We start from the raw sequence: 13,981 nt of genomic DNA, 5'->3' as shown, positions 1-13,981 counted from the left end.
GTTGGTTCCAAATCTTTGTAACTGCAAAATGAAAACATGTGTGGGTATGTGTCTTTTTCATATAATGACTTCTTTTCCTTTGGGTGGATGGCCAGTAGTGGGATTGTTGGACCAAATGGTAGTTGTACGTTGAGTTCTTTTTTTTTTTTTTTGAGATGGAGTCTCGCTCTGTCTCCCGGGCTGGAGTGCAGTGGCTGGATCTCAGCTCACTGCAAGCTCCGCCTCCCGGGTTTACGCCATTCTCCTGCCTCAGCCTCCCAAGTAGCTGGGACTACAGGCGCCCGCCACCTCACCCGGCTAGTTTTTTGTATTTTTTTAGTAGAGACGGGGTTTCACAGTGTTAGCCAGGATGGTCTCGATCTCCTGACCTCGTGATCCGCCCGTCTCGGCCTCCCAAAGCGCTGGGATTACAGGCTTGAGCCACCGCGCCCGGTTCTTTAAGGAATTGCCATACTGTTTCCCATAGTGGTTGTACTAATTTACATTGCCACTAGCAGTGTAAAAGTGTTCAAGGGTTCAGCTCATTTCTTCTTCTTCTTTTTTTTTTTGAGACGCTCTGTCACCAGGCTGGAATGCAGTGGTGCCATCTCCGCTCACTGCAACCTCCATCTCCCGGGTTCAAGTGATTCTCCTTCCTTAGCTTCCTGGGTAGCTGGGATTACAGGCATGTGCCACCATCCCTTGCTAATTTTTGTATTTTTAGTAGAGACAGGGTTTCACCATGTTGGCCAGGCTGGTCTTGATCTCCTGACCTCCTGATCTGCCCACCTTGGCCTCCCAAAGTGCTGAAATTATAGGTGTGGGCCACTGCACCCAGCAGCTCATTTCTTCTTAAAAAAATAAACCAGGCCAGGCACAGTGGCTCATGTCTGTAATCCCAGCACTTTGGGAGGCTGAGGTGGGTGGATCACCTGAGGTCAGGAGTTCGAGACCAGCCTGACCAACATGGAGAAACCCCTGTCTCTACTAAAAATACAAAATTAGGCGTGGTGGCGCATGCCTGTAATCCCAGCTACTCAGGAGGCTGAGGCAGGAGAATTGCTTGAACCCAGGAGATGGAGGTCGCAGTGAGCCGAGATCGTGCCACTGTACTCCAGCCTGGGTGACTAGAGTGAAATTCCATCTCAAAATAAATAAATAAACCATAGCTGGGGGCAGTGGCTCACGCTTGTAATCCCAGCACTTTGGGAGGCTGAGGTGGATCACCTGAGGTCAGGAGTTCGAGACTAGCCTGGCCAACATGGCGAAACCCCATTTCTACTAAAAATACAAAAATTAGCTGTGTGTGGTGGCGGGCGCCTGTAATCACAGCTACTCAGGAGGCTGAGGCAGGAGAATTGCTTGAACCCAGGAGGTGGAGGTTGCAGTGAGCTGAGATTGCGCCACTGTACTCCAGCCTGGGTGACAAGAGTGAGACTCCATCTCAAAATATATATATAAGTAAACCACAGCAATTACATATAGTGACTTGAGGAAGACATTACTCTCTTCAATGGCTACAGAGTTCACTGCATTTTTGACAAAAAACACAGATGACAAAACCCAACACACCTTTCATCAGAGGACACATTCTCATTTTATACATAATCAAGAAAGGAAAAAAAAATACTGCCAATTAAACTATAATATGCCACTGACTGTCAGATACACCCTAATAGCAAAGATGTTAAAATGGGGGGGAAAAGTGTATCTTCGACTCAATGAAATAGCGTTAGAAATAATCAGTATTGACTTTACTCTTCGAATTTGAGTTTGGAAGTTATAACAATATATTATTCAGGTGCTTCATGCCTTGTAGGCTGGATTCAATGCCATTATAAATCCAAACAGAAAAAAAAAGCAAGAAAATTAGTCAAGAATATGAGAGTATTTTCAAACTTAACACATCTCTTTCATGAGAGCATTAAGACTACATTCAGAGAGTAAACTGGCAACTCAAAACTCAAATTGTATTGCCTGTATGCACAACAGATGAATGTATAAATCACTTTCCCAGGGTCTGCTGCTATGGTTTAAATGTCCCCACCAAAACTCCTATCGACATTTAATTGCCAATGTAGTAGTACAGGGAGGTGGGAACTTTAAGAGGACATTAGGCATTAATGGATTAATGCCATTAGTTATTGTGTGAGTAGGCTCCTGATAAAAAGACAGCTTCAACCCCCATTCTCTGTCTTGCATGCTCACTTCTGCCTTCTGCCTTTTGCTTTGGGATAACTCTTGCCAGATGCTGGCGCCATGCTCTTGGACTTCCTAGACTCGAGAACTGTGAGCACAATACACTTGGACTGTTTATAAATTACCCTATCTGTGGTATTCTGTTATAGCAGCAGGAAATGGCCTATGACAGCTGTTTAATCAGTGAGCGTTCAGAGCATTTGGTACTCCACTCAGTGCACACATTGTGAAGTTTAACCACAGCTTTACATTTTTACAGCACTCTGAATAAAATTTCAACCAAATAACAAAATGTAGTACCCTCTTAACATGTGTCAAATTCAAAATCCTGATCCTCCTCCTGTCCAGTGAAGATTGGTGCAGATACAGACAGGAGAGGCAAGGACAGAAGAGAAAGCCCATGTAGTGACTACTTGGTGCCAGGCATGGGGCTAAGGACTTCCCACACATGACTGGATGTAATCATCCCAACAACCTCCCGAGGCAGGCGCAACTCCTTGCCCAGATGAGGAGGCGCCTGAGACTGAGTAACTTGCTTATGGTGACCTGGCTAATGAGTGGTAGAGCAGAAGTTTGAAAGCCAGTTTATTTTACCCCAAATCTCATACTTTTCCCACAGGATCAGTAGACCTATCTGGTCCAAAACTGTACGTAAGTACTGTGTTCAAGACATTTTTCGTCAGGCCCATATGTAAACAACCTGGATTTGCTTATTTACCTTGTCCCTCCAAAGTCATATTCAGTTTTCAGGACTCATGGCAAGCAGTGAGGTGAGGTAAAGAGTTGGGAATTTGAGAAAAGGAAAAACGGCAGAAAAGAGCTCCAGAGATGATGAATCAAGCAGTTCTAACTTGTTTAGAACTCTTCACTAGAAGCGAAAAGTAGGCCAATGCCTAGGGTGAGCAAAAGACCTCATGAACTCAAGGCTGGCATAAAGTTACAATGCTGAAAATGTGTATACAAATTAAAGCTTCCCTCATCTACTGAGATCATTCCCTAGAATTGAAGGCCATGGCCCACCTCTTACCGACCTGGTTGTGGCTATGACAGTCCAAGAGGTCGTTGCTGATGTAGGCCTGCAGAACCGTCTCCCTCTGCTCTCCAGGGTGGGATGTGGTCAAGCGCTGGAGCAAGGAGAAACAAAAGCAGCAAGACCTAAGTCTTACCATGGAGAAAAGTTTCACATAGCAGGCGTGTTTTAAATGGCAGTTATCAGTAACTACACATTTAAGCAAACAAAGTAAGTAATATTCAGCTGGGGAGGTGGTGGCAAGTTAACCGGCCAACCAAAACAAGAAACTTTGATGTGGGCCGGGTGCGGTGGCTCACGCCTGTAATCCCAGCACTTTGGGAGGCTGAGGCAGGTGGATCAAAAGGTCAGGAGATCGAGACCATCCTGGCTAACACAAGGAAACCCCGTCTCTACTAAAAATACAAAAAAATTAGCTGGGTGTGGTGGCAGGCGCCTGTAATCCCAGCTACTCAGGAGGCTGCGGCAGGAGAATGACGTGAACCCAGGAAGCAGAGCTTGCAGTGAGCCAAGATCACGCCACTGCACTCCAGCCTGTGTGACAGAGCAAGACTCTGTCTCAAAAAAAAAAAAAGAACCTATCATGTGCTTCCTAATGGGTGACACAGGGAGCCAATTCATACACGTGAACTCTTCAGAGAAGTGAGGCAGCAAAATGCTCAGACTGCAAGTGTGCAGATATGGAAGAGCTCATCCATGCCCAGAGAAGCATTTCTTGTATAAAGGGGCTCAGAAGCTGGCCCCTGCAGGAAAGGCTGCCTATTAACCAGCACAGGGGAGCGTGAGTATGGTGGGGGATAGGGAAGTGAGGTCTAGCTCAGGGAAGTACAATACAGGGCACAGTGGCGTGGGCTCAGTGGGAGGGGCCCAGGGCTGACAGTCGAGCACTCTGAATGCATGCTCTGCCAACAAATTCACTCTATCCTATCCTATAGGGAATGACAGAGTGATACAGTGCATGTGCCTATGCGTGTGTGTGCATGTGTGCGTACGTGCACACATGAGTGTAGAGGTAGCTGGCTAGAATTTTGTAGATTTTAGAAAGCCATAAGTCTGTCATGTTGCTACAAGTAAAAATTTATGCAATGTCCACAGAGCTAGTATAATGGCTGTGTGTATGTGTGCACATGGGTGTGTACAGGTGTGAGGTGGGATATGAAAAAGCATGTAACAGAGTGAGCAAATATCCTTGTTCTTTCAGGAAAATCCTACTAGATAAAAATCCTGAGGCTGTAAGCCCTGCTTCTAGCCAAAGAGAAGCTGGATGTGCAAGGAATATGCTGGTTCTTAGCATGGGCAAGAGCACAGGCCAAAGCATCAGATGCTCTGGGCTGGAAGGAGAGCCGGGAAGGCCTCCAGAGCAGGCACTGCCAACAGACGTGACCATCATGGCCAGGGTGTGCCTGGAATGTCACACTGGGGTGCTGCTACCCTTCTGTTGAGTTCACTTGAGTTTGAAGCAGGGGCAAGAAGCCGGGTGGGGGCACTGGAGAGGGACACAGACAAAAACATTAGAAACCTGTTCACCTTTCCTGGTTATTCTGTGAGGATGTCACTCTCTCAGCAAAGGAATACCCTGTCTCAGCAAGAGGCTCAGGAATAGCACGGACTGAGAGGAAGTGCAGTGTCAGTAAACCAAGAGCCGCATAAAAGATGAGTTTGAGAGCTTGAGCAGAGAGAGGCAAATGGCCAGGGAGGAGATGGCCACTGTGGATGACTCATGCTGCCCCACCCACTCTAGTCCTGACCCAAACAAAACCAGAGCAGACATCACTGCTTGTCCATAGGACTCTTCCTGTGGATCCTGGATACGTCGTTCGAGTCCTCAAGACGTACTTCCGGAAGCACTATCATAGAAGCATGCAAGTGAGAACTGTTTCTTTTTTTGTTTGTTTGTTTGTTTTTTGAGACGAAGTCTTGCTCTGTTGCCCAGGCTGGGGTGCAGTGGCCAGATCTCAGCTCACTGCAAGCTCCGCCTCCCGGGTTCATGCCATTCTCCTGCCTCAGCCTCCCAAGTAGCTGGGACTACAGGTGCCCGCCACCTCGCCCAGCTAGTTTTCTGTATTTTTAGTAGAGACGGGGTTTCACCATGTTCGCCAGGATGGTCTCGATCTCCTGACCTCGTGATCCGCCCGTCTCGGCCTCCCAAAGTGCTGGGATTACAGGCTTGAGCCACTGTGCCCGGCCATGTGAGAACTGTTTCTATCCACAGATGGGAAATTGTTAAGGATCCTTATGCCAAGATACCTTGAAATTCGGGGGTCCATGAAGGTGTCTGATGCTAATGAATTAGAATGGACTGTTCAGTTAAAGAACTGCTGGCTCGGCCGGGCGCGGTGGCTCAAGCCTGTAATCCCAGCACTTTGGGAGGCCGAGACGGGCGGATCACGAGGTCAGGAGATCGAGACCATCCTGGCTAACACGGTGAAACCCCGTCTCTACTAAAAATACAGAAAACTAGCTGGGCGAGGTGGCGGGCGCCTGTAGTCCCAGCTACTTGGGAGGCTGAGGCAGGAGAATGGCATAAACCCGGGAGGCGGAGCTTGCAGTGAGCTGAGATCTGGCCACTGCACCCCAGCCCGGGCGACAGAGCAAGACTTCGTCTCAAAAAAAAAAAAAAAACAAAAAAAACAAAAAAAAACTGCTGGCTCAATCAGTGTTGGCTTGAGTCAGCAGTTCTCACAGTGTGGTTCAGAGAACCCTGAGAGGTCCCCCAAGCCCTTTAGGGGGTCTGCAAGGTCACAATTTTCATAATACTAAGATATGACAATGCCTTTTTTATGATCAATCTCTGGGAGGCTGTATGAAGTGTGACACTGACAATCAAACACAAAGCAGACATAAGAATCCACCTGTCTTCCATCAAGCCAGACATTGAAGACAACTGCAGAACAATGCTGCTTTTCTCACAATTTTGTTGTTGTTTGGAAAGTAGTATTTGTCACAAAAAATGTTATTTATGTTAACATGTCATTCATTACTGCTCATTTTAAATGAATTAATAAACATATACTTCAAATCTTCAGCGTTTGTTTTTTGTTTTTTTTTTTGAGGTGGTGTCTCACTCTGTCGCCCAGGCTGGAGTGAAGTGGTGTGATCTTGGCTCACTGGAACCTCTGCCTTCCGGGTTCAAGCAATTCTCCTGCCTCAGTCTCCTGAGTAGCTGGGACTACAGGCACCTGCCACCATGCCTGGCTAATTTTTTGTATTTTTAGTAGAGATGGGGTTTTGCCATGTTGGCCAGGATGGTCTTGAACTCCTGACCTCAGGTGATCCACCTGCCTTGGCCTCCCAGTATGCTGGGATTATAGGCTTGAGCCACCATGCCCAGGTAAATCCTCTCAGTTTTAATTCCAAATGCTGTAAATATTGGTAGACAAAATTCACATAAATGAAAGCTCTCTGAGGTCCTCAGTAATTTTTGAGAGTGGAAAGGGGTCTGACACTAAAAAGCTTGAGAATCAATTGCTGACTTCAACTGCACTCAATCTGAACACTAGGGAGAGAAGTAACGATGGGGACCAGGCCACTTCCTTTAGGCCTTGTGAGCAGGTCTTTCCTTGGCGCCTCTCCAGGGTGCCCACACAGCAGTGCCTGAATACAGAACCTCTGTGGGACCGTGGGCAACCCTGACTCCATGCACTCACACGCAGGCCCCCACAAGTAGAGTGGGGCTCATGGCCAGGAAAGGGCTACACAAAGGTGCAGTCTCTCAGGCCTTGAAATTCATTTACCTAACTCATGACATCACAATTGCCATAATATAGGAGTTTCTCAAAGGAGGCCCAGGCTATCTTCAGAAGTGGCTTTCGACTTCTGTTCTTGGTGTCAGCAGACAGCGGGGAAGAATGATTTCTGCAAGATGGGTTAAAAGATACAAGCAAGGTAGCCAGCCAAGAAAGCAGCACTGGTTTGGTTTTGTTTTCTAACTTTAAGACAAAGGTACCTACCCAGCGTAGAGCCTGCAACAAGAAGGCTTTCAAGCGGTCACTCCCCAAAATCAAATCCTTCTTCAGTTTCTCATAATCCAAGGAGGGCAGTAATGGGACATCCTTCAATTTCCTACTCAGCAACACAAGTTCAAAGAGAAAGAAAAGGGCAAAAGGGCATGTTTGTTACACCTCCTGAGCATCAAGACACCGGAGCTAGAGCCTGCTGTTCCCCTGGGCTCCCAGCATGACCTCCTGGCTTCCACTTGGAGGGAGGGCTGGGTTCTAGGCTCCTACCTCAGCTTCAACCAGCTCAGCTCTGCCTGTTCTGTTGGATGGACTTAGGTTCTGTTTAACATTTTTCCTAAAACAAGGAGTCTTTGTCTGAACAGATTTAGAAACCCCTACATTCACCTTCAGCCAGACCTCCCTAGGATGGGGAGGAAATCACCTTGGGGGCATCTTGACTTTCCACCGAAGTTCTGTTTAGAATTCTGGATATAGTTCAAAGACAATTAGCATCAGTAGGCCCCAAGAGTTCTACCTAAACACCTGAAGCCAGTGTTCCTCTCAAGCCTGAGCGACTGGACTGGGGGAATATGAATGACAGTCAGAAAACAAGTGTGAAGAGTAAGTAGGCAGAGGCCGGACATGTTGGCTCATGCCTGTAATCCCAGCACTTTGGGAGGCCTAGGCAGGTGGATCACCTAAGGTCAGGAGTTCGAGACCAGCCTGGCCAACGTGGTAAAACCCCGTCTCTACACAAAATTAGCCAGGCATAGTGACACACGCCTGTAGTCCCAGCTACTCGGGAGGCTGAGACAGAAGAATCGCTTGAACCCAGGAGGTGGAGGCTGCAGTGAGCTGAGATTGCACCACTGCACTCCGGCCTAGGCAAGACACAGCAAGACTCTGTCTCAAAAAAAAAGAAAAAAAAGAAAAAAAGAGTAATTAGGCGGGTGGCTCAGCCCTCCAAGGAGGTAGATGGTGTGGTCAGGAAGCAGCATGGGAATATAGGCAGGAGATGGGTTGTAGGACAATTTGCAGACCCTCCTCAGGGAGACTGCAAAGACCTCTGGGGAGCCAGGTTTCAGTGAGGAGAGACCTCGGATTTGAGATTCACACAGCTCAGACTGCCCCGCCACTCACCTTCGGTCAGCCAGAAACCAAAGGATTCACCTCAGCTTCCTTGTTGCTAAAACAAGTGTCTTCATGCTTTGTTTTGTTGTTGTTTTATTGTAGAAAAGGAGATTAGAGGGCATGGAAAAACGGGTGAAACTAAATGAGCTTTGCAGTCTAGTTTACAGTACCGTATCAACGATGGTTTCCTCATTTTGGTGTAATACTACAGTATTACGCCAAATGCTAAGTGTTGTATATGTATTAACTAATTTTGATCCTCACAACAATCCTAAAATAGAATTACTATGATTCTCCTCTTTTATAAGTGAGGAACTGAGGCACAAAGAAATTAAATAAGTAATCCCTGGTCCCAGGGAGGGTAGCAGGAGTGGGCTTTTAACCCTAGCAGTCTGTGCAGTGATATTGCTGCCAAAGTGGTAGGAGAGAATAAAGCGTGGGGTCAAGGTCAGACTCAGGCAGGGCTGAGGGAGGAGGAATGCTGTGAGGAATCACACAGCACCCCTATCTTCCCCTCCTCCCCCGCAAAGCTGGCTCAGAGGGTCCCAGAAGCCACCCTGGTCCTCATGTCCAAGTCAAAGGTTCTCAACTCCCTTGCCACCACAGCATCAGACACTCCCAAGGGGGGCAGCCCAACTCATCAGGACAGGAGTGCTCAGGCACACACAGGGCTGCCCATGGCCCTGATCACAGTGTGAACCAGCAGACAACACAAATTCAGACAGTGCAACACTCTGTGGATTGCACTATGATAGTAGATTAAATTTATTTCTATACAATACCATATGAACAATTCTACAGTTTTTTTCGTATGAGGCTTCCTTACCAAAAGAATAGAATTAACAATATAAGATGGCTGGGCACGGTGGCTCACATCTATAATCCCAGCACTTTGGGAGGTCAAAGGGGGTGGATCACTTGTGGTTGGGTATTCGAGAGACCAGCCTGACCAACATGGAGAAACCCTGTCTCTAATAAAAACACAAAATTAGCCGGGCATGGTGGCATACGCCTATAATCGGGAGGCTGAGGCAGGACAATCGCTGGAATCCAGGAGGCGGAGGTTGCAGTGAGCTGAGATTGCGCCACTGCACTCCAGCCTGGGCAACAAGAGCGAAACTCCATCTCAAAAAAAAAAAACAAAACACACACATGCAATAAAAGATAATTCTAGTTTAACAACATTACTTGTAAGTACTCGTATTTCCTTTAATATTCACATGTAGCTCTAGCTCAAAGACATTCCTCTAAGCTAGGCTGCGGAGTGTTTATTAAAGACATTTTGAATTCCCATTTTACACATTGCTGTTCTCCTTAATAAAAATTCCTAAGAGTAGTTACTTACACGGGTGCCAAGGAGGCTCGTAACATGGTGGATGCCTGGGGGGAAGAGGACAGAAGAAAACGGATGGTGTTAAACACTGATAGCAATGCATGGATCCCAAATCACCCTAATAGCATGTAATCAACAGATGTGCAAGTTAGGTTTTTTTTTTTTTTTTTTTTTGAGATGGAGTCTTGCTCTGCCGTTCAGGCTAGAGTGCAGTGGCCCAGTCTCGGCTCACTGCAAGCTCCGCCTCCCAGGTTCCTGCCATTCTCCTGCCTCAGCCTCCCCAGTAGCTGGGATTACAGGCACCCGCCACCACACCCGGCTAATTTTGTTTTGTATTTTTAGTAGAGATGGGGTTTCACTGTGTTAGCCAGGATGGTCTCGATCTCCTGACCTTGTGATCCGTCCACCTCGGCCTCCCAAAGTGCTGGGATTACAGGTGTGAGCCGCTGCGCCCGGCCCAAATGTGCAAAGTTTTAATCCACCAGGATTCACCAACCAAAGTCACACATGATGTAAAAATCAACCCAAACTAAAGTTACACACCACTGATCCAGCTCACAGCCTACCCAGCCCTGGTTTAATGTTACATCACTCCAAGCAAAACTCTGTAGAGGCTGCTCTGCCTATGGTGTAACCATTCTTTGATTCTTTTATTTTCTTTAGAAAAAAACAAAAGCAAACAACCAAAAAAAAAAAAAAAAAAACCTCTATAGAAAACGATGGGTTCCTGTCTCTACTGAAAATACAAAATTAGCCGAGTGTGGTGGCGCATGCCTGTAATCCCAGCTACTCGGGAGGCTGAGGTAGGAGAATCGCTTGAACCCAGAAGGCAGAGGTTGTGGTGAGCTGAGATCACACCATTGCACTCCAGCCTGGGCAACAAGAGCGAAACTCTGTCTCAAAAAAACAAAAAAGAAAAGAAAACGATGGTTTCTCCCTGACCAAACTCCCAGGGGCGTTTCAAGCTGCCTAGTTAAATACATTATGAAAAACAAAAGCAATATGAAATCATTATATTATTCTGGCTTTTTTATTAAGATTTTCTCTTCAAGTATAAAAATGTGCACTTTGTACCAAGTCAAACATTCTAGAGGTGTTTAAAAAACATTAACAACCCCTCTTCCACCCCACTCTAATTCTGATCCTGTCTATAGGCAAAATCATTGCCTACTTTACGGAGATTCTTGTCCCATTTATTGTGTATGTGTGTGTGTCTTTTTGCCACTATAGGCAGTGCTGTATTATGTATGTACTAAAATACATTTGAGAAACATATAAGCAGATACAGTGTGTGGTGCTTGTTTGAACTGACTCAAATAAACCAAGTGTAAAAAGATATTTTGAGAAAATAAGGGAAATCTGAATATGGAGTGGACTGGTATTAGATACCAAGGAATTAGTGTTAACTGTATTTGGTGTTGTGGCTATGTGTTTGTATATTAAAGTCTCTGATCAGTTAGAGATGTATATTGAATAATTTACAGGTGACATGACATGTTTGGAATTGGATTTTAAAGAACTCCAGGGTGGGGGCAGGGAATAAGTAGAGAAGAAAGAAAGCAAGATTAGTGAAATGCCATTTATTGATCAAGCTGGGTGATGGGCACTTGAGGACACATTTTATGATTCTCCCCTCTTTGCGTGCATAAAATTACAAAAGCCTTGTTAAAAATGTTATTGTCATTTAATGATACTTAAACTTTTTTTTTTTTTTTTACAGACAGGGTCTCACTATATTGCCCAGACTGGTCTTGAACTCATGGGCTCAAGCAATCCTCCCGCCTCAGCCTCCAGAGTAGCTGGGATTATGGGTGTGCGTCATCATGCTTGTACTTACTGATATTTTGTTTTGTGAGCTAAGCTAGACTTGCAAAATCTAGATCTAAGGGTATGTGAGTTTCAATTCTGATAAACATTGCCAGATGTCCCGCACTGAAGGAGAGCTTTCCTTTTTCATTATCAGTACTGGATCCTATCATCCTAAAACTTCCATCAATTCAAAGGGTAGAAAACAGTTTACTTTCTTTTTTTTTTTTTTTTTTGAGATGGAGTCTCGCTCTGTGGCCCAGATTGGAGTGCAGTGGTGCAATCTTGGCTCACTGCAAGCTCCGCCTCCCAGGTTCACGCCATTCTCCTGCCTCAGCCTCCCTGGTAGCTGGGACTACAGGCGCCCGCCACCACACCCGGCTATTTTTTGTATTTTTAGTAGAGACGGGGTTTCACCGTGTTAGCCAGGATGGTCTCGATCTCCTGACCTCGTGATCCGCCCGCCTCGGCCTCCCAAAGTGCTGGGATTACAGGCGTTAGCCACCGCACCCGGCCGAAAACAGTTTACTTTCTTAAATTTTAGTGATAGTGCCCATTATTTTTCATAGACATGACCTGCTTTTTGACTTTGCCTTCATGCCTCATGTGATACCAGATTGTTTTCATGGATTTCAGTCCTGCTTCAGAAGGTCTACCTACCTCAAGGTGATACACACATTCTCTCAATTCTTCTAACATTTTCATAGCTTTATTTTTTACGTTTAGAGATTTCATCCTTCTGGAGTTCGTGCTGTTTTCCTCTGCGGTGTGAGTGACGCATGCAACTTTGTTTTCTTGTTCCCTGAGAGCCAGTTATGCTGCGCCATGTAAGTCCCACCCAGGCCATCCAGTAGCACCTCAAAATGCTTCCATCAGTACATCTTGCTTCCTCCCTCTCTTTTTCTTCACCTCCTTTTTGTTCTTCCTTTTTAAATTTGAACGTGAACACTAAGGTGGAAGAAACATCATCTTCAGGCCCCAGAGCTCCCTACAGCCTGACACCAGCTGCTTCACACACTTCCTAGCCCTGACAGCATCTGACTCCGTGACCCATGAAATAAACCACCCCTTTCCTACCTCCATTGTCTGCTAGGTATACAACTTTCCTTAGGTTTATTTCTGGACTCTGCAGCCCCCTGCTACTCAAAGTGTGCCCCTCAGACAAGCAGCATCATCCAGATCTCATTGAAAATGCAGAATTTTGGGTACCGTCCCAGACCTCCTGAACCAGAACCTACACTTCAGCCAGGTCCCCAGCGGACATGCCTGCACTATAAACTTGGAGAAACCCAACTCTGGTCCATAACTTTTTTTTTGAGACATAGTCTCGCTCTGTCACCCAGTCTGGAGTGCAGTGGCACGATCTCAGCTCACTGCAACCTCTGCCTACCGGGTTCAACCCAGTCAAACCGTGCCCAGCCAAGCACCACTTTTAAATGGCGCAGATCAGCCAGGCACAGTGGCCCCAGCCTGTAAACCCAGCACTTTGGGAGGCTGAGGCGGGCAAATCACTTGAGGTCAGGAGTTCCAGACCAGCGTGGCCAACATGGTGACACTCCATCTCTATTAAAAATACAAAAAATTAGCTGGGTGTGGTGGTGCACACCTGTAGTCACAGCTACCAGGGAGGCTGAGGCAGGAGAATCGCTTGAACCCAGGAGGCGGAGCTTGCAGTGAGCTATGATCACACCACTACACTCCAGCCTGGGTGACAGCAAAATTCCATCTCAAAAAAACAAACAAAATTTAAATTTAAATTTAAAAAATGGCTCAGATCATGCAGATATGTTTTTATACTTTTTAACCCTTGATTGTTTTAATAAAGAAATTACCTATTCCTGTTGTTGGCTTAAATAGTGAGTTTAGAAAGCAAGTTTGAAATGTCATCTAAATTATTCATCTAGCTGGGCACAGAGGTTCACGCCTGTACTCCCAACACTTTGGGAGGCTGAGGCAGGAGGATCACTTGAGCCCAGGAGTCTGAGACCAGCCAGAGCAACATGATGAAACCCTATCTCTAAAAAAAAAAAAAAAATTAGCGGGGCGTGATGGCGTGTGCCTGTGGTCCCAGTTACTCGGGAGGCTGAGGTGAGAGGATTGCTTCAGCCTAGGAGGTTGAGGCTGTAGTGAGCCAAAATCACACCATTGCACTCCAGCCTGGGCAACAGAGTGAGACCTTGTATCAAAAAAGAAAAAAATTATTCATTTAACACATTACAGAGACCAAGAAGCTAAGATAACAAGTCATATGGGTCAAGTAAGGACACAGCCATACTAAAATATTAGCATGGATGGGAGCAGTGGCTCATGCCTGTGATCCCAGCTACTTGGGAGACTGAGGCAGGAGAATCGCATGAATCTGGGAGGCGGAGGTTACAGTGAGCAGAGATCACACTGCTGCACTCCACCCTGGGCGACAGAGCCAGACTCCATCTCGAAAAGAGAAGAAGAGAAGAGAAGAGACAAGACAGAAGAGACAAGAGAAGAGAAAAGAAAAGAGAAAAGAGAAGAAAAGAAAAGAAAAGAAAAGAAAAGAAAAGAAAAGAAAAGAAAAGAAAAGAAAAG

General features: G+C 46.1%; 1 protein-coding gene across 3 annotated transcripts in view; it reads right to left on the bottom strand.

The window, feature by feature from the left end:
* Positions 1-13,981, bottom strand: part of ARMC9 (armadillo repeat containing 9) — a 183,235-nt gene that overhangs the window by 116,466 nt on the left and 52,788 nt on the right. For all 3 annotated transcript variants that reach the window (XM_023193881.2, XM_023193880.2, XM_023193882.2), the window contains exons 10-12: positions 9,623-9,657; positions 7,159-7,270; positions 3,210-3,302 (exon numbers count right to left, since the gene is read on the bottom strand). In XM_023193881.2, the coding sequence (XP_023049649.2) occupies positions 3,210-3,302; positions 7,159-7,270; positions 9,623-9,657 (240 nt within the window). The remainder of the gene's footprint in view (positions 1-3,209; positions 3,303-7,158; positions 7,271-9,622; positions 9,658-13,981) is intronic.

The sequence above is a fragment of the Piliocolobus tephrosceles genome, chromosome 11 (genome assembly GCF_002776525.5).
Source record: "Piliocolobus tephrosceles isolate RC106 chromosome 11, ASM277652v3, whole genome shotgun sequence".
Taxonomy (NCBI): domain Eukaryota; kingdom Metazoa; phylum Chordata; class Mammalia; order Primates; family Cercopithecidae; genus Piliocolobus; species Piliocolobus tephrosceles.
The sequence above is the reverse complement of the archived record's forward strand: the minus strand, read 5'-3'. Positions and strand labels throughout refer to the sequence as shown.